General features: G+C 47.1%; 1 protein-coding gene across 3 annotated transcripts in view; it reads left to right on the top strand.

The window, feature by feature from the left end:
• LOC123772893 (uncharacterized) overlaps positions 1-21156 on the top strand; it is a 186816-nt gene that overhangs the window by 135039 nt on the left and 30621 nt on the right. The window contains exons 27-32 of one of the 3 annotated variants that reach the window (XM_069323232.1): positions 813-3362; positions 4826-4989; positions 10757-10795; positions 13275-13298; positions 15874-15897; positions 18502-18519. In XM_069323232.1, the coding sequence (XP_069179333.1) occupies positions 813-3362; positions 4826-4989; positions 10757-10795; positions 13275-13298; positions 15874-15897; positions 18502-18519 (2819 nt within the window). The remainder of the gene's footprint in view (positions 1-812; positions 3363-4825; positions 4990-10756; positions 10796-13274; positions 13299-15873; positions 15898-18501; positions 18520-21156) is intronic. The other 2 variants (XM_069323230.1, XM_069323231.1) reach the window with 2 other exon arrangements.

Genomic DNA, 21156 nt, shown 5'->3' with positions numbered 1-21156 from the left:
TCTTGAGATGATTTCGGGGCTTTAGTGTCCCCGCGGCCCGGTCCTCGACCAGGCCTCCAGGTGTTGAGCTTTAGCTCTTTGGTCCCGCCTCTCAACCGTCAATCAACAGGTGTACAGATTCCTGAGCCTACTGGGCTCTATCATATCTACACTTGAAACTGTGTATGGAGTCAGCCTCCACCACATCACTGCCTAATCCATTCCATTTGTCAACCACCATTTGTCATTTCTGTGTGTGTTAGAGAGATATATGTAGTAGATATAATAGAGGAAAAATAGATTGGTTAGAAAGGCGGGGTCCAAGAGCTAATTGCTCGATTCTGCAGACACTAGTGAACACATGAATCCACCGACACGTGGATGGAAATCCACATTAACGCACGTACAAATATTAGAGAGGAATAATGCAATGATAATGTAATAATGTAAGAGGAAGTAATATTAAGATTGCATTGATTGCAGTTGAGATTGCAGTCTCCGTGGTGTAGTGGTAAGACACTCGCCTGGCGTTCCGCGAGCGCTATGTCATGGGTTCGTATCCTGGCCGGGGAGGATTTACTGGGCGCAATTCCTTAACTGTAGCCTCTGTTCAACGCAACAGTAAAATGTGTACTTGGATGAAAAAACGATTCTTCGCGGCAGGGGATCGTATTCCAGGGACCATAGGATTAAGGACTTGCCCGAAACGCTACGCGTACTAGTGGCTCTACAAGAATGTAACAACTCTTGTATATATCTCAAAAAAAAAAAAATATAGCCGGCGCAGCGGCAGGTAAAGTGAACAGACATTAATTAGTGTGTGTCTGCTGCAGGTCGTCAGTAGAGGTGGAACTGGAGGAAGCAGAGCCCTTGGTTCCTGCGGTTCCAGTATTCACCTGGTCGATCTTCAAGGAGGGCGAGGCGGAACGCGGCGTCGACACCGACGCAGACGGTGACGTAGATGACGCCGACCTACGAAACAAGAACGTCATCCTCGGCGACACTGACGGCGACGGCGATATCGACAGGGACGATGTCTTGGATACCGACAACGACGGTGACATCGATGAGGATGATGTCGGTGTAGCTGACATCAATAATGACGGTGTTATTGACGAGGAAGACGTCAAAGCTGCTGACAGGGACGATGATGGTGACGTTGACATAGCTGACATCGGCGACGAGGATGGCGACGGTGACTTCGACGGGTCGGACGTCTTGGCCGCGGATGACGACGCCGACGGTGACATCGACGCCTCAGACGAGGACGAGGAGAACACACTATTAGAAGACAGAGACGAGGATGGTGACATAGACAAGGATGACGTCGTAGACATCAATCATGACGGCATTGTCGACGACGAGGACTTCAGGGCCGCAGACGTAGATAACGATGGAGATATTGACGAAGATGACGTAAAAGCCGTAGATAAAGATGGAGATGGTGACATAGACGCGGCTGACTTAACTGACCTAGATGGAGATGGACGAGTTGATGGTGATGACTTAGAGGTGATGGATAGAGATGGTGATGGTGATGTAGACGCCACAGATTACATCCTCAGAAGAACCTTTCTCACTGACGTTGATAAAGATGGTGATATAGACGTAAATGACGTTCTCGACACGGATAATGATGGTGACATAGACGCAGACGATCGTGCAGTTGCTGATATTGATAACGATGGTGATGTCGATAGTGATGATGTAGAAGCAGGCGACCGAGACGGAGATGGTGATATCGACGCCGCAGACATCGGAGATGAAGATGGTGATGGTGATATAGACGGCCAAGATGTTCTTAAAGCGGATGAAGATGGTGATGGTGATATCGACGCTAGTGATGACAATGAAGAAGATTCTCTCCTGGAAGACCGTGATGGTGATGGGGATGTTGACCGCAGTGATGTTATTGACTTGGATGGTGATGGGGACATCGATTCAGAGGACTTCGCTGCCGCGGATATCGACGACGATGGTGATGTTGACATGGATGATGTCAAGGTGGCTGACAAAGATGGTGACGGCGATATTGACGCAGCTGACGTAACTGACCTTGATGGTGATGGCAAAGTCGACGGAGATGACCTTGAATTTGAAGATCGGGATAATGATGGTGACATTGATGCCAAGGACTTCACTTTCAGGAATACTTTACTCGCTGACACGGATGGTGATGGTGATGTGGACCAGGACGACGTTCTTGATGTGGATGGTGATGGAGACATTGATGGTGAAGACATTAAAGCCTCAGACATTGATGATGACGGGGATGTTGACATGGATGATGTCAAACGAGGTGATAAAGATGGTGACAACGATGTCGACTCCTCAGATGTTCGTGACATTGATGGTGACGGCTTCGTCGACGAAGATGACCTCGATGTAGTGGATAGGGATGCTGATGGTGACATAGATGCCACAGACTTCGACCTCAGGAAGACGATTCTCGGGGACACTGATGGTGACGGCGACGTTGACAAGGCCGACGTCCTCGACACAGATGGTGACGGCGACATCGACCAGGAGGACATTGATGTAGCGGACATCGATAATGACGGAGATGTAGACATCAGCGATGTCCGAGCCGCTGACAGAGACCATGATGGTGACATAGACGAAGCTGACATCGGTGATGAAGATGGTGATGGTGATATAGATGGAGATGACGTAATTGCCGCTGATGAGGATGGTGATGGTGACATAGATGCTGCCGATGACGATGGTGAAAGTATCCTTCTATCCGATTCTGATCGGGATGGTGATATCGACCGTGACGACGTCACTGATCTTGATGGTGATGGTGATGTGGATGAAAGTGACCATAACGCCGCAGATGTAGATAATGATGGTGATGTTGATGCTGATGATCTCAGAGCCGCTGACAGAGATGGTGATGCTGATGTGGATGCTGCAGACATCGTCGACGTTGATGGTGATGGAGATATCGATGGGAAGGACCTTATCGCTGCTGATAAAGATGGTGACGGAGACATCGACACGTCAGACATTCAGAATCTAGACGTATTTCTCAAGGACACTGACCACGACGGCGACGTAGATAGGGACGACGTCCTGGATACGGATCATGACGGCGACGTCGATGATGACGACGTATCAGTGGCAGATATCGATAACGATGGCGATATCGACTCGGACGATATCATTGCTGCCGACCGCGATGGCGACGGTGATGTCGACTTCAAAGACATCGGGGATGAAGATGGAGACGGCGACATTGACGGAAGTGACATCTTGGCTGCGGATAAAGATGGTGATGGCGATATCGACGCTGCCGACGAAGGTCGAGGGGTCGATATCCGCGTCGACTGGAGACCCAACTTTGATGAACATCCAGGTGTCGACTTTTATGTTCAGAACAGGTATGTTCCTTCTCTCAGGCCGCCTCATTCCAGGGCTTTTCCAGCAACCCGTTCTCTTAAAAATAACGTCACTTTTGGCTCGTATGCTCACTATGGCCAAAATTGGACGTAATTTGAAATGAAATCGACTCACAAAAGTGACGTACTGTTCCCTTTTCTGTTTGAGTCATCTGGCTTACTCGGTAAGGTTAGAATAGACGACTTTCAATTCACGTTTTTCATAACGTTTTGAAACTTCATGAGAATTTCCTGCCCACCTAACCTATCAGAGGACCCTTAACTTACTGTTGTTGAAAAAAAATCCCAAATTTATTTTCATTTTTTTTTTCATTTTCAAATTACGTCCATATTCGGCCATACGGACAAACAGCCAAAAGCGACGTTCTTTTTAAGAGGACAGGTTGCACCAGCGTCTGCTTCCACTACAGTCAAATGAATCCTTAGTCTGTAAGTTCTTTTGTGTATTAGTGGTTGTGGTGATGCGGTGATACTGGAATTGTGGTGGTGATATTGGAAGTTGTGGTAGTGGTGATGGTATTAATGGTGGTGATAGTGGTCGTGTTACAGATTTTCTTGGAGGCGGGGAAGATGATCTACTGGTTCCGGTAGAATCATGTTTTAGCTCTTGAATCCCACCTTTCCAATCTCAAGTCGTCTCAAGTTGAATTAACTCAGAACCTATTTTTCTATCATATCTACTTTTTTAAATTAAGAATTAAGTTCGCTTCCACAACCTGCTTTTTTAGTGTGTGTGTGTGGTGTGGGTGTGTGTGTGTGTGTGTGTGTGTGTGTGTGTGCGAATTCAGGAACACAAACTCTAATCAGAGCATACTAGAAGACCAATTACCTAAATGTATATGCAAATTATAACAATCAAAATATATATGAAATATTTAATGCAATTTAGAACATGATTGATATTGGTTTATAAAACTGATCAAATGTGTTAGAAATTCTACAGTAAGACGTGAGATATAATTAAATGGTTTTTGTATCCTAATTTAACCTAACTTAGGTTAATTATACTTTACCAAACTTAGCCTAACCTAGTCTAATTTTAATCAAACCTAATGTGACCTAAGCTAACACAGCCTAAATTAACCAAACCTATCATAACTTAGCCAAATCTAACCCAACCAAACTGAACCTTACTTGGTCTAACTTAACCTAGCCTAACCTGACCTAACTTAATCTAACCTAGCCTGACTTGACTTAATTAACCTAGCCTGACCTAACTTAGCCTGGCTTGACCTAACCTAGCCTGACATAACTTAACCTTACCTAGCCTGATCTAACGTAACCTAGCTTGACCTAACCTAGCTTTACCTAACTTGACCTAACCTAGCCTTACCTAACTTAACCTTACCTAGCTTGACCTAACCTAGCTTTACCTAACTTGACCTAACCTAGCCTTACCTAACGGAATCTGGGCGATTTGTAACCCCCACGGCTGACGGCAACAGGGTGAAGGGAACTGAACACTGGAAATCGTCGCCGGTGGAGCGGGCCAACCTCCACCAGACCATCTCTGGTCTGGACCCTCGGAGGACCTACGAGATCAGAATGGTGGCCAAGGACGGGGACTTGGAGACGCCCTCGGAGATCGTCATCATCCCTTCCTCAGAAGGTCAGTACACCTGACCCTACCACACTGGTCTAACACGGTTTACATGTAGACTAAACGTATAACAAGTCCGTCATTAAACGATTTTTGGTGTGATGTTGATGCTTTTTTATTTTGACAATTTGTCTTTGATGCTACATGCTCTTTACTGAGATCTTTTGCTGAAACATTATTTTTACTGTGCTTTATACACTGATGCATTTTATTTTGTTTACAATGAGACTGCACTAAATATAATTAGTTTTTACTACTAATTCAAGTAAAGGTGAAGATGTGGGATGAGTTTAGGTGATGTTACTCGGGTGTACTAGCTTGTCTCTAGCTCAACAGTGACGTGTGTGTAGGCTCAGTAACTCTGAAACAGTGACTTTTACCTTCCTAAATGTGCACCGCCACAAAGCCTGGCTTCCACATGTCAAAAGCACCCCCCTTGGAAGCACAGTTTTGACCCTCCTGGAAGCAGAGATTTGCCCCAGCATCCTGGGAGCCGAGACTTGGCCCAGTATCCTGGAAGCCGAGACTTGGCCCAGTATCCTGGGAGCCGAGACTTGGCCCAGTATCCTGGAAGCCGAGACTTGGCCCAGCATCCTGGGAGCCGAGACTTGGCCCAGCATCCTGGGAGCCGAGACTTGGCCCAGCATCCTGGAAGCCGAGACTTGGCCCAGCATCCTGGAAGCCGAGACTTGGCCCAGCATCCAGGAAGCCGAGACTTGGCCCAGCATCCTGGGAGCCGAGACTTGGCCCAGCATCCTGGAAGCCGAGACTTGGCCCAGTATCCTGGAAGCCGAGACTCAACCCACCATCCTGGAAACCAAATCTCAGTCCTCTCGCCTGGAATTCAAACCTTAAACCAACATCTTTGAACCAAAGTTTTAATCCAACACTTTGGATACCAGTTTTTAACCCGCCTTCTGATTCTAGAAAGCTTGGCCCTTGCCAGACTTTCTTGATGTGACGTTCAGTAAAAGATCGGAATGTGTAGAGAAATATTATTATTATTATTGATCTGAACCTAAAACATGTTGGAAGTGTGGTGACGATTGGGCCACTTGCTCCATGGTACTATGCTGGATTTGGATTCATTGTCTGAATTGCAAATGAGTCGTGTTGACGAGCTGTCAGTCGTGTTGATTGATGAGCATTAAGTCAGTCAATAGCTGGCACGGGCATGAGTAGCCCTTAAGTGGTAGTGGTAAGAGTGGTGCTGGAATGTGAGGTTGTTAGCCCTCTGGCTGCTGTGGTGGTGACGTCAGGTGGGTCTGCGTCTGCTGTGGTGGTGACGCCAGGTGGGTCTGCGTCTGCTGTGGTGGTGACGCCAGGTGGGTCTGCGTCTGCTGTGGTGGTGACGCCAGGTGGGTCTGCGTCTGCTGTGGTGGTGACGCCAGGTGGGTCTGCGTCTGCTGTGGTGGTGACGTCAGGTGGGTCTGCGTCTGCTGTGGTGGTGACGCCAGGTGGGTCTGCGTCTGCTGTGGTGGTGACGTCAGGTGGGTCTGCGTCTGCTGTGGTGGTGACGCCAGGTGGGTCTGCGTCTGCTGTGGTGGTGACGTCAGGTGGGTCTGCGTCTGCTGTGGTGGTGACGCCAGGTGGGTCTGCGTCTGCTGTGGTGGTGACGTCAGGTGGGTCTGCGTCTGCTGTGTTGAACAATAATTACATTTATATGCAAAGCTCCAGATGGCTGATTAGGTTTATTATTTAATGTGGTCGGTGCTTTATTGGTGCTGTTGCTTTATTGGTGCTGATGCTTTATTGGTGCTGGTGCTTTATTGGTACTGGTACTTTATTGGTACTGGTGCTTTATTGGTACTGGTACTTTATTGGTACTGGTGCTTTATTGGTACTGGTGCTTTATTGGTGCTGTTGCTTTATTGGTACTGGTACTTTATTGGTACTGGTGCTTTATTGGTGCTGTTGCTTTATTGGTGCTGTTGCTTTATTGCTGTTGCTTTATTGGTGCTGATGCTTTATTGGTACTGGTACTTTATTGGTACTGGTGCTTTATTGGTATTGGTGCTTTATTGGTACTGGTACTTTATTGGTACTGGTGCTTTATTGGTGCTGTTGCTTTATTGGTGCTGTTGCTTTATTGGTGCTGATGCTTTATTGGTACTGATGCTTTATTGGTACTGGTGCTTTATTGGTATTGGTGCTTTATTGGTACTGGTACTTTATTGGTACTGTTGCTTTATTGGTACTGTTGCTTTATTGGCACTGTTGCTTTATTGGTACTGTTGCTTTATTAATACTCGTTCTTTATTGGTACTTTTGCTTTATTGGTACTGGTGCTTTATTGGTGCTGATGCTTTATTGGTACTGTTGCTTTATTGGTACTGGTGCTTTATTGGTGCTGTTGCTTTATTGGTAATATTGCTTTATTGGTACTGGTGCTTTATTGGTGCTGTTGCTTTATTGGTACTGGTGCTTTATTGGTACTGGTGCTTTATTGGTACTGGTGCTTTATTGGTACTGTTGCTTTATTGGTACTGGTGCTTTATTGGTACTGTTGCTTTATTGGTACTATTGCTTTATTGGTACTGTTGCTTTATTGGTACTGTTGCTTTATTGGTACTGTTGCTTTATTAATACTCGTTCTTTATTGGTACTTTTGCTTTATTGGTACTGGTGCTTTATTGGTGATGTTGCTTTATTGGTACTGTTGCTTTATTGGTACTGTTGCTTTATTGGTACTGTTGCTTTATTGGTACTGGTGCTTTATTGGTACTGTTGCTTTATTGGTACTGGTGCTTTATTGGTACTGGTGCTTTATTGGTACTGGTGCTTTATTGGTACTGGTGCTTTATTGGTACTGGTGCTTTATTGGTACTGTTGCTTTATTGGTACTGTTGCTTTATTGGTACTGGTGCTTTATTGGTACTGGTGCTTTATTGGTCTTTATTAATACTCGTTCTTTATTGGTACTGGTGCTTTATCCGTACTAGTGCTTCGAGTACTGGCACTTTACTAGTAGCAGCAGCTGCAGCAGCAGGAACACATGGGTGGCAGCAGCAGCAGTAAGAACACATGGGTGGCAGCAGCAGCAGTAAGAACACATGGGTGGCAGCAGCAGCAGCAGTAAGAACACATGGGTGGCAGCAGCAGCAGTAAGAACACATGGGTTAGCAGCAGCAGCAGTAAGAACACATGGGTGGCAGCAGCAGCAGCAGTAGTAAGAACACATGGGTTAGCAGCAGCAGTAAGAACACATGGGTTAGCAGCAGCAGCAGCAGTAAGAACACATGGGTAGCAGCAGCAGTAGTAAGAACACATGGGTTAGCAGCAGCAGCAGCAGTAAGAACACATGGGTGGCAGCAGCAGCAGCAGTAAGAACACATGGGTTAGCAGCAGCAGCAGTAAGAACACATGGGTGGCAGCAGCAGCAGCAGTAGTAAGAACACATGGGTTAGCAGCAGCAGCAGCAGTAAGAACACATGGGTTAGCAGCAGCAGCAGCAGCAGTAAGAACACATGGGTTAGCAGCAGCAGCAGTAAGAACACATGGGTGGCAGCAGCAGCAGCAGTAGTAAGAACACATGGGTTAGCAGCAGCAGCAGCAGTAAGAACACATGGGTTAGCAGCAGCAGCAGCAGTAAGAACACATGGGTTAGCAGCAGCAGCAGTAAGAACACATGGGTGGCAGCAGCAGCAGCAGCAGTAGTAAGAACACATGGGTTAGCAGCAGCAGCAGCAGTAAGAACACATGGGTAGCAGCAGCAGCAGCAGCAGCAGGAGGCAGCCAAGCATCACTGTGTACCCGCGCCACACTGACAGTGTCTCCCCTCCCCTGCCACCTGGACACATACCTCGCAACACTGACATTACTGCATACATAGTACAGGTTCCTTGAGGGTGAGACAAGGTGCAGCAGAGCGCGGCGCCGGGGACGCCAGCGACGGTAACCTTAGCCCAAACACTGGTCCGGTGCCAGACGGATCTCAAAATAGTGTTTGTGTCCCTTGCATGTGGGCGGCCGGCTACGGCTCTGTCGACGGCGGCGGCAGGAGGTAGTTGTGTGTGTCTGTGTGGCCGGTGAGCGTCGTACGTCGCTCTGCACCTTGACGTATGCAAGGTGAGCGTCGTACGTCGCTCTGCACCTTGACGTATGCAAGGTGAGGGTCGTACGCCCCCCTTACACCCCGTCCCCGTCGCCAGCCGCCTGGGCGTTAAGTTGTACTCACCTTGCTGAGAACGTGCGCGGCGGATAGTGCCAGTGACCGCGTTTCTGTGCTTGAGACATGATGATGGGGACCCATGATGGACCCATGATGGACCCATGATGGACCCATGGTGGGAGGGAGAATGGACCCACGTGTCAGTATTGTCCGGTACTCCGTCAGGAGCGCCACCATGTTCTTGTCACGAAAAACTGTTCCCTTCTTTTTAAGGAAATTGTTCATGATTATTTACTGTGTACAATGCTTGTACATTTCTCGGTTACATCACCAAACTCTTCTTGTGAGTGTGCTTCCAATTATGTGCGCGCGCACGCACGCACGCACGCACACACACACACACACACACACACACACACACACACACACACACACACACACACACACACACACACACACACACACCACACACACCACACACACACACACACACCACACACACACACACACCACACACACACACACACACACACACACACCCCACACACACCACACACCACACACACCACACACACCACACACCACACACACCACACACACCACACACACCACACTGTGTGTGCATAATATAATATATATGTTACGGTAAACTGACTAATAGAGCAGTGACTATTAAGGAAGATGGAATGTCATGAACATTAAACAAAAAAAGTAAAAACAAAGTAAATAAAGCTAGATCTCTTCACGTAGATGATCTCTTCATCTCTTATGTAGGGAGCCGGTTGGCCTAGCGGACAGCACGCTGGACTTGTGATCCTGTGGTCCCGTGTTCGATCCCAGGCGCCGGCGAGAAAACAATGGGCAGAGTTTCTTTCACCCGATGCTCCTGTTACCTAGCAGTAAAATAGGTACCTGGGTGTTAGTCAGCTGTCACAGGCTGCTTCCTGGAGGTGGAGGCCTGGTCGAGGACCGGGCCGCGGGGACACTAAAAAGCCCCGAAATCATCTCAAGATAACCTCAAGATACGGTGTGGTAGCTGTGCGATAAAGTACAAAGAATAAAAACATTTAAATATTTTACTATGACAAAAAATGACTTTAATAATTTACAAGAAATAAAAATAGTTCCTTTATGACTTGGCTGAATACAATGTGCAAAAATGAAAAGCAAACAAACAAGTTAACGTTACGTTAAAGATCAAAAGAAATGATGCTAGAATACTATGTACGAGACTGCGTAAATCTACCACCACACAAGGTAGTGCGAGAGCAGATATAGCAGGTATGAGCACTGAAGAGTATTCTGATGCGTAGCGACTGGTGGCTCCAATACATACACGGGTTTGGCCATGTAGATGGCGCTGGTGTACAGATAATTGAAAGCCGGCAGACGCAAACGAGCAATGTACATGTTATGAAGCGAGTGGCGCGGGCCTTGCAGACGCCCAGTGTCGTGGGGTACTGGGGTGTAGTGTGTGGGGGTGTCATGTCTAGACGTATATAGTTGTTGTTGCTCTTGCTGTTAATTCGTTATTCTTGAACATGCAGACGTGTTGCCGTTGAACAGGCGATGAAGGAATAGGCTCAATCTCTCTTCCTAGAGAGATTCTTGTGATTATATATTTATATATATAATAAATGTGTGTGTGTGTGATGTATTTTTCAGCGATGCCCTCAGGAGCAACAGTGCCAACTTCGACCTCTGGTAAGACACTAGAACTGGTGTTCTCTCACGTCACTCTCTCACTAAGGGTAGCTGTGCCCACTCTCACCCTCCCACTAAGGTCAGCTCTGCCCACTCTCACCCTCCCATTAAGGGCAGCTCTGCCCACTCTCACCCTCCCACTAAGGGCAGCTCTGCCCACTCTCGCCCTCCCACTAAGGGCAGCTCTGCCCACTCTCGCCCTCCCACTAAGGGCAGCTCTGCCCACTCTCGCCCTCCCACTAAGGGCAGCTCTGCCCACTCTCGCCCTCCCACTAAGGGCAGCTCTGCCCACTCTCGCCCTCCCACTAAGGGCAGCTCTGCCCCCACTCGCCCTCCCACTAAGGGCAGCTCTGCCCACTCTCGCCCTCCCACTAAGGGCAGCTCTGCCCACTCTCGCCCTCCCACTAAGGGCAGCTCTGCCCACTCTCGCCCTCCCACTAAGGGCAGCTCTGCCCACTCTCACATCAAGTAACACACAAGTTGCTCGTAGATTAAAAGTAGTCAACCTGCCTTTAAGATGCATTTCATAAATACCAAACTTACACATGTGAAATACATTTTTTGGAGGGATTTCACTGCCAGGATATTTTCGGAATGTTCTGCACCTGTAGGCCCCCCCCCCCACCATTACCTCCCTCCCCCCCCCCTTCAGCAGTGATTGACAGTTGCCAACTTTCAGTTTCGTTCAACTTTTGCTTGTCTTAAGTTTTAAGGTTTGATTACTGCTGATGTGAGCGAGGGTGTGGGGCTGTGTGACACATCCCAGGTGATGTTGGAGGGGTGTGGGGCTGTGTGACACATCCCAGGTGATGTTGGAGGGGGTAGGGCTGTGTGACACATCCCAGGTGATGTTGGAGGGGTGTGGGGCTGTGTGACACATCCCAGGTGATGTTGGAGGGGTGGTGCTGTGTGACACATCCCAGGTGATGTTGGAGGGGTGTGGGGCTGTGACACATTCCAGATGATACTGGAGGGTGTGGGGGCTGTGTGTGACACATCCCAGGTGATGCTGCAGGGGTTGGGGCTGTGTGACACATCCCGGATGACACTGTAGGGGGTGGGGGCTGTGTGGGGCACATCCCAGGTGAAGTTAAACGAACCACTATCCATGAATCTGTCATCTGTCCAACGGTCCCTAAAAAGAGTTGTGACTCTCAGCCATGAATCTGGAAGAGCAGTCTGTGTCAACAACAGGAGGGAACCTTAGCATATTTGGTCGCTGGAAAGTGTGTCTAGTGTGTGTGTCGCCGGCGCGTTAACTAGTGAAAAAATATTAGTGTGGAGGCGAGGAGTCACAATAACGTGGCTGAAGTATGTTGACCAGACCACACCACACACTAGAAGGTGAAGGGACGACGACGTTTCGGTCCGTCCTGGACCATTCTCAAGTCGATTCTTGAGAATGAGTCGACTTGAGAATGGTGGGGCCTCATACCCAGCTCCTTGTCCTCATATCCCAGCTCCTCGTCCTCATATCCCAGCTCCTCGTCCTCATATCCCAGCTCCTTGTCCTCATACCCCAGCTCCTTGTCCTCATATCCCAGCTCCTCGTCCTCATATCCCAGCTCCTTGTCCTCATACCCCAGCTCCTTGTCCTCATACCCCAGCTCCTCGTCCTCATATCCCAGCTACTCGTCCTCATATCCCAGCTCCTTGTCCTCATATCCCAGCTCCTTGTCCTCATATCCCAGCTCCTTGTCCTCATATCCCAGCTCCTTGTCCTCATATCCCAGCTCCTTGTCCTCATATCCCAGCTCCTTGTCCTCATATCCCAGCTCCTTGTCCTCATACCCCAGCTCCTTGTCCTCATACCCCAGCTCCTTGTCCTCGTATCCCAGCTCCTTGTCCTCATACCCCAGCTCCTTGTCCTCTAGGACGGACCGAAACGTCGTCGTCCCTTCACCTTCTAGCGTGTGGTCTGATCAACATTAGTGTGGACGCCGGGCATAGAAGACTTGGGGTGTGGGAAGATAACTACCAAATCTTATATTATTCTTCTCCCTCTAGTGAACTCCCACTGCATGTAGAGCTAAACTAACTATATTAGAGCAAATATATATATTTATACAGTAATTCACATTTCAGAATTACTTCACTTCCGGCACAGAACACAATTTTAACATTAAAAACTGTGAAGAACAGATTATTTTTAATTGATTTTTATGTAAGTTATTATCCAGTTATATAATGTGTAGATATATCCAGCTGACCTAAGTTAATGCTAGAGTTTTGTGATATATTAGCAACTAACATTACTTATAGAGTAGCAGTGTATTCCAATACAGTATATTTTATACTCATATATGTACATTATTCTCATGGTTTCTATAGATGTTATAGATTAGCTGTTCTTATGAGATCAACTTGAGATGAGGTCATGCCATGTGTGTCTCAAAGCTGCCAATCTCACTCTTGCATACTCGTTCTCATTCTCTCATTCTGAATGAATTCTCTCATTCCCCCACTGCCAACTGGAAAGGAAAAGTAGTGTGTGTGTATCCGGGTAAGGAAGAGAAGGCGTGTTTTACCCAGTTGTTGCTGCTGGCCTCGTGTATCCTTGTTTACCTGTCTTGTTTGACCTATTGGGCTGTGTTTACCTGTTTCTGCAGTCATTACGGACTTTTCTCACCAGTCTAATGGTTCATATTGCACACTTTTTTGCCTGTCTTGTCTCATATTGGGTTTGTATGTGTATATATATATATATATAATATATAATAGTATATTTTGGTAGCAGTCTTTCTTTTAAACATAGTTCGTTGAAAACCACAAAGTTTAGATTTATGATTCTGGAGCGAATCTTCTTTATTTCTTACGTTTTTCTTCACTGAAGCAGGAAGTTGAAAAAATGAACTCTCCAAAGTTCAATTTTTACACTTTATTGGATCTCATCACCAAAAAAATAAACTTTGGAGAGTTAATTTTTCAACTTCATGCTTCAGTGAAGAAAAACATTAATATCGAGAAGACTCGCCCCAGAATCATAAATCTAAAACTTTGTCGTTTTAAACGAAATATATATAATATATTTATATATATATATAATGCACATAGTATATCCCTGTTCACATAATGTAACCTATTCACCTATGTGTTATACCAAAGGACCTGTTTACCTGTCTTACCGTTATAATGGGTGGTCTACTTACCCAGGTCAACTCGTTATAAATATGTGTTTAAAACAATTCGTGTTATATCTGGATTGCACTGTACCCCGCATATACTATATATTATTCTTGTGTTTTCCCTGTTAATTATACGGAATGTGAACTGATTGTTACTGAAAATGTTTCCTCGTTTTATGGTGTTTAACCCATGGTGTTACCTGTATTCTGAGTGTGTGTTGTCTTCCAGTGTTCGAGCCCATCTCAGTGCTCAAAGCATTTACCTCCCTAACATGTAATTGCCTTACTAAGGAGACAGGTTACAAGGCGGCAATTGATCCCCGATGGCTCCATCTGGAGATCCTCATCCCTTACATCCCAGTTTCTTGTCTTCATGTCCCAGCTCCTTGTCCTCATATCCCAGCTCCTTGTCCTCATATCCCAGCTCCTTGTCCTCATATCCCAGCTCCTTGTCCTCATATCCCAGCTCCTTGTCCTCATATCCCAGCTCCTTGTCCTCATATCCCAGCTCCTTGTCCTCATATCCCAGCTCCTCGTCCTCATATCCCAGCTCCTCGTCCTCATATCCCAACTCCTTGTCCTAATATCCCAGCTCCTTGTCCTCATGTCCCAGTTCCTTGTCCTCATGTCCCAGCTCCTTGTCCTCATGTCCCAGTTCCTCGTCCTCATATCCCTTGCAATGCGTTAGTCAAATAGGCTTATCGTTGTCTCCTGCTAATTACCTTTCCTCATTTCGTGTCCCTCACCTCTCCCTCACCTCTCCCTCACCTCTCCCTCACCTCTCCCTCACCTCTCCCTCACCTCTCCCTCACCTCTCCCTCACCTCTCACCCCCCTCACCAGTAGAGAAAGTCCAAACGTATGGAATCCTTTCAATATGTCACTAAGTGACTGTTGACCAGACCATACACTAGAATGTGAAGGGACGACGACGTTCCGGTCCGTCCTGGACCATTCTCAAGTCGATTGTGAGAATCGACTTGAGAATGGTCCAGGACGGACCGAAACGTCGTCGTCGTCCCATCACCTTCTAGTGTATGGTCTGGTCAACATACTTTAGCCACGTTGCGACTCATCGCCTGCATAAGTGATTGTTTTCCAACATGAGCAATGTTGCAAACGATGAACATGTTCCAAATCAATGTGGGAAATGTAAAGCTGCAGTGGCTTTATGCAAGGTCCAAAATCTTATCTTTGGGTTCTGTATGCTACCCCTATGTCCTTCCCTCTCCCATCTCCTTTCCTATCCTCTCTCCCCTCTCTCCCTTCTTCCACACCCCCTCCACCTCTACATTCTCTCTCCCTCATCCCTTTTTTTTTGTAAATATTTATATGTTTACACATTTGAGTGATCATAGTGAGCAGTGCTACTAGCTGTGTGTGTGTGGTGGGTCGTGCTGCCTACACACACACACACACACACACACACACACACACACACACACACACACACACACACACACACACACACACACACTACAAAATTCTCAGAGAAATTGACAAAGACAAAAACACTTTTTTAACACTGGTGGGACACGAACAAGGGGACACAGGTGGAGACCGAGTACCCACATGAGCCGCAGAGCCATTAGAAAGAACTTTTTCAGTGTCAGAGTAGTTAACAGATGGAATGCATTAGGCAGTGATGTGGTGGAGGCTGACTCCATACACAGTTTCAAGTGTAGATATGATAGAGCCCAATAGGCTTAGGAACCTGTACACCAGTTGATTGACAGTTGAGAGACGGGACCAAAGAGCCAAAACTCAACCCTTGCAAGCATAACTAGGTAAATACACACACACACACCCATACACCAACCCACCCACACACCCCCCACAAACACACACACACACACACACAGTGAGAGGTGATGGTGTGAGAGAGTATGGTGATGATAGTGACTGTCCCAGCGAGATACTAACACCTTCCGTCTTTCCATGCTCTCGTATCAAGGCCACAACAGCGCCCCGTCGTCCGGTAAGAGTTCCTCTACACTTTTCTTACTCCTATCAATGTTATAGATATATTTTAGCAACAGTAAAACGTTATTTTAAATTCAGCTACTGGGAACAAAAAAGTTGCAAGTAGCACGGGCTATGGTGAACCCGTAGTGGACTTACCTGGCACAGGAGCGGGGCAAGTAGCACGGGCTATGGTGAGCCCGTAGTGGACTTACCTGGCACAGGAGCGGGGCAAGTAGCACGGACTATGGTGAGCCCGTAGTGGACTTACCTGGCACAGGAGCGGGGCAAGTAGCACGGGCTATATACATATAGATCGGGGCTATACAGATAGCTAAGTTAGATCACACTTGCTATAAAAATTAAAGCATTTAACTGTTCTGAGAAAGACAAAGCAAGGGCCCAACCTCTCCTCAGGCCAGGCTCGTTAAAGCGGTGGCTGACCCCCCCCCCCCCAAAAACACATTCATCAATTTTAACATATTGTGTACTGGAAAAAAAGGTTTGTTTTCATAAATTTGCATTATTATTATAAAAGGGAAAGGGGGTACCACCTCTGGTTGGAAGGTGACCCACGGCCTCGGAGAAAGGTACACACGGCCTCGGAGAAAGGTACACACGGCCTCGGAGAAAGGTACACACGGCCTCGGAGAAAGGTACACACGGCCTCGGAGAAAGGTACACACGGCCTCGGAGAAAGGTACACACGGCCTCGGAGAAAGGTACACACGGCCTCGGAGAAAGGTACACACGGCCTCGGAGAAAGGTACACACAGCCTCGGAGAAAGGTACACGTAACACATCCGAAGGGTTTTGGGTCTCCTCCAATGCAGTTTGCATGTTTTGTACTACCCCTCGCCTTCCTTTTATGTTTTGTTCTCCTTTATTAGATATTTAAAGATTACAGCAAGCCCGCCAAACACACACCGAAACTACGACGTTGATACAACGTTCGAACAAGTGTTAACACCACCTAACCAGTTATAACAACCAATATAACAAGTTGTAACAACGTTCTAATACGTCATAAACACGTTAAGCCAAGATGTAACAACTTTATTACAAGTTGTAACAAGCGGGAAAATAGAGACAGTTTCGGTTTGTGTTTCCAGGGATAAGTTGTACATTGGTGAATACAACGAGTGCTTAAAAGTTATGGATCTCTTGGAGCTCCTCCGCTTCCAGACAGGAACCGAGGACGCAGCAGGCGTTTCCCCTTTGGACTGCCACACTGAGGCGCTGAAACTAATAACTGTTTTAACTATATGCAAAGTTATTCGTAAGTTTGGTCAAGTTAAAGAGTTACAAGCTAGTTAAAGCTGCGGCCATTCCCCCCAAGACGCATTCATCAGTGTTAATGTATTATGTATAAATAATTGGTTTGTTCTCGTGTGTATATATTACTATTATTATATATTAAAGTTCTATGTATAGTTAGGTGTAGGTTAGATTAGGTGTTTAGGTTCTGTTTGGGGTGATTTTTATTTATAGTACGTAGGTGAAGCATTTACAGCGTTGTGGTTCGAACATAAGTCGTCAGCGAAACACTGTTTGAAAAATGTTCAAACTTCATCAGCTGTGACGTGTGTAAATCTTTCATTCATAAACAGGGGATTTGGCAGTTGGATTAATGAGCATTTGGCCTTTGTTGATGAGGACAAGCTGAATTATTGCATAAAGAAACGAGTTGAGGGCTCCGAGCCATTCAACTCGAGTTTATTCTAACTATTAAGAGGCTTTCCAAGATGTTGCGTGCTAGATGTGACATCTGGTCCTGGTATTAATGAGATAAATGTGTGTCAGTGATCCCACTCAAATCACCCTTTAATTGATCAATCAAAAATGTATCTAAATTATACAAACCACCACTAATGTTTAAATTACATGATTTTGTAATCTGTATTAAAGCGGATTCCATAATGTTTCTATTGAAAATACTTTTACAATTGGTTATTGAAGCCATGTCCCAATTAGTTTGGTGAGAACTTCATTGTAATATTTATTACAATGAGGCAAAGCTCACTTAAATGTTAAAGGTTTGATTTAAGGTTTTGGTCTATAGGGAGAAAAATCCATGCAGGCAATATAGAAAAAATTATAAAGAATGTGTGATATAACCGCGATGGCAGCAGAGAAAAGACTGAGCAATGGTTACTCTGAAGATTCCTGTGAAGGTGAAGTATGAGGTATTGGTGGGTAGGGTTGTGTAGAGTGAGAGGGAGTATGATGGGTGAGGTTGCTGGCGATGAGTCACAATAACGTGGCTAAAGTAAGTTCACCAGACCACACACTAGAAGGTGAAGGGACGACGACGTTTCGGTCCGTCTTGAACCATTCTCAAGTCGACGAAACGTCGTCGTCACTTCACCTTCTAGTGTGTGGTCTGGTCAACATGGATGAAGTTGATGGCCGCTGCTGGAGGTGTCGTCCCATAACATTGTTATCACTCTCTTCGACGGTATTAATGTATGGGTTTAGGTGCTCCCGTGTCAGCTCGCCAGAATATTCATGTCTTTGGTGTGTTGGCGTGAGGACATTCCATACACAGTGATGTATGACTGGCCCACCATGTTCTCTGTTTGTAATGTACTGCTCTTGTTTCCCCTCCCTCACCGAGCAGAGGAACTCTCCCATCTCGGTAAAGTATTACGCTTGTCTCATAAACTTATAAACATCACCCAAGTTTACCCCCCTTGTGTAAGCCACTCAGTTCCCTCACACATGGCACATCCTTCTTTCCCCTCACTGCTTCACAGTTGATATCTTGGCAAAGGCTATCGTAGACAGCTGTTAGTTTACTTATAGTACAATTAAGGAATCACAATAACCCCAGCTTACTTTGTGTGTGCAGAACAAGGCGGCAAGTTAACAGCGATCACAGAATGTACCGATGTGGAAGGTCCAGCCGGTGACTCTGTCTACTGTGTGGTACACATAACACAACCAGCTGAGCAAGTGGACTCCCCGCCACAGCCTGAAGACCACCCCAGTCCACCACTCTACCATCCCGATCACCTGGAGACTATCCCAGTTGACGAAACTAGCCTCTCTGAAACTCTAGAGTCTCTGGACGGAACGCCTAGCCACTCTGACGCAGCCCCAAAGCGCAATGGAGGTTACACTATGGCCGAAGATAACATTGCTCTCGCTGAAGTGAACTTGACAGCGGAAGACTACGACTATGATTACACCTCTGAAGACCACTATCCTACTGGGATAGACGGCACCAATATTTTGGACTACTGGCAGTATGGGTCCCATCCCGGGGCCCACGAGCCCCAAGCCCCCCGTCCTGGTCACGCTGGTGACGTCCACAGGGATAGGAACCTCACCTCAACAGAGGATAGTGAGAACGATCTGGTGCCACTAGAGGATAAAGACGACCTCGTCCCTGTAGAGGATAGAGAGGACGACCTCGTCCCTGTAGAGGATAGGGAGGACGATCTCGTGCCTCTAGAGGATAGGGAGGACGATCTCGTGCCTCTAGAGGATAGGGAGGACGATCTCGTGCCTCTAGAGGATAGGGAGGACGATCTCGTGCCTGTAGAGGATAGAGAAGACGACCTCGTCCCTCTAGAGGATAGGGAGGACGATCTCGTGCCTCTAGAGGATAGGGAGGACGATCTCGTGCCTCTAGAGGATAGGGAGGACGATCTCGTGCCTCTAGAGGATAGGGAGGACGATCTCGTGCCTCTAGAGGATAGGGAGGACGATCTCGTGCCTCTAGGGGATAGGGAGGACGATCTCGTGCCTCTAGAGGATAGGGAGGACGATCTCGTGCCTCTAGAGGATAGGGAGGACGATCTCGTGCCTCTAGAGGATAGGGAGGACGATCTCGTGCCTCTAGAGGATAGAGAAGACGACCTCGTCCCTGTAGAGGATAGAGAGGACGACCTCGTCCCTGTAGAGGATAGAGAGGACGATCTCGTGCCTCTAGAGGATAGGGAGGACGATCTCGTGCCTCTAGAGGACAGAGAAGACGGCCTCGTCCCTGTAGAGGACAGAGAAGACGACCTCGTCCCTGTAGAGGACAGAGAAGACGACCTCGTCCCTGTAGAGGATAGAGAGGACGACCTCGTCCCTGTAGAGGATAGAGAGGACGACCTCGTCCCTGTAGAGGATAGCGAGGACGATCTGGTGCCACTGGAGGATGGAGAGGACGATCTCGTTCCACTAGAGGATGGAGAGGACGATCTCGTCCCTGTAGAGGATAGTGAGGACGATCTCGTCCCTGTAGAGGATAGTGAGGACGATCTCGTTCCACTAGAGGATAGAGAGAACGATCTCGTCCCTGTAGAGGATCGAGAGGATGATCTCGTCCCTGTAGAGGATAGAGAGGATGATCTCGTCACTGTAGAGGATAGTGAGGACGACCTCGTCCCTGTAGAGGATCGAGAGGATGATCTCGTCACTGTAGAGGATAGAGAAGACGATCTCGTGCTACTAGAGGATAGGGAGGACGATCTCGCACCGCTAGAGGATAGGGATAGTGATCTAGATCGTGTAGAGGATGGGGATCTCTCTACTGTTGAGGATGTTGATGGTGAGCTCTATATTCCGGTAGAGGATAGTGATGAGAGCTTTGCTTCAGTGAAAGGTGATAGTGATGTTCCAGTAGAGAGTGGTGATGGTGGTTCTCCAGTAGAGAGTGGTGATGGTGAGAGTCCAGTAGAGAGTGGTGATGGTGGTTCTCCAGTAGAGAGTGGTGATGGTGATGCTCAAGTAGAGAGTGGTGATGGTGGTTCTCCAGTAGAGAGTGGTGATGGTGATGCTCAAGTAGAGAGTGGTGATAGTGAAGTTCCAGTAGAGAGTGGTGATAGTGATTCTCCAGTAGAGAGTGGTGATGTTCTAGTAGGGAGTGGTGATAGTGATTCTCCAGTAGAGAGTGGTGATGGTGATTCTCCAGTAGAGAGTGGTGATGGTGATTCTCCAGTAGAGAGTGGTGATAGTGATTCTCCAGTAGAGAGTGGTGATAGTGATTCTCCAGTAGAGAGAGGTGATAGTGATTCTCCAGTAGAGAGTGGTGATAGTGATTCTCCAATAGAGAGTGGTGATAGTGATTCTCCAGTAGAGAGAGGTGATAGTGATTCTCCAGTAGAGAGTGGTGATAGTGATTCTCCAATAGAGAGTGGTGATGGTGATGTTCTAGTAGGGAGTGGTGATAGTGATTCTCCAGTAGAGAGAGGTGATAGTGAAGTTCCAGTAGAGAGTGGTGATAGTGATTCTCCAGTAGAGAGTGGTGATAGTGAAGTTCCAGTAGAGAGTGGTGATAGTG

This window comes from Procambarus clarkii, chromosome 12, assembly GCF_040958095.1.
Source record: "Procambarus clarkii isolate CNS0578487 chromosome 12, FALCON_Pclarkii_2.0, whole genome shotgun sequence".
NCBI classification, from domain to species: domain Eukaryota; kingdom Metazoa; phylum Arthropoda; class Malacostraca; order Decapoda; family Cambaridae; genus Procambarus; species Procambarus clarkii.
This window is presented reverse-complemented; position numbering and strand designations above follow the sequence as displayed.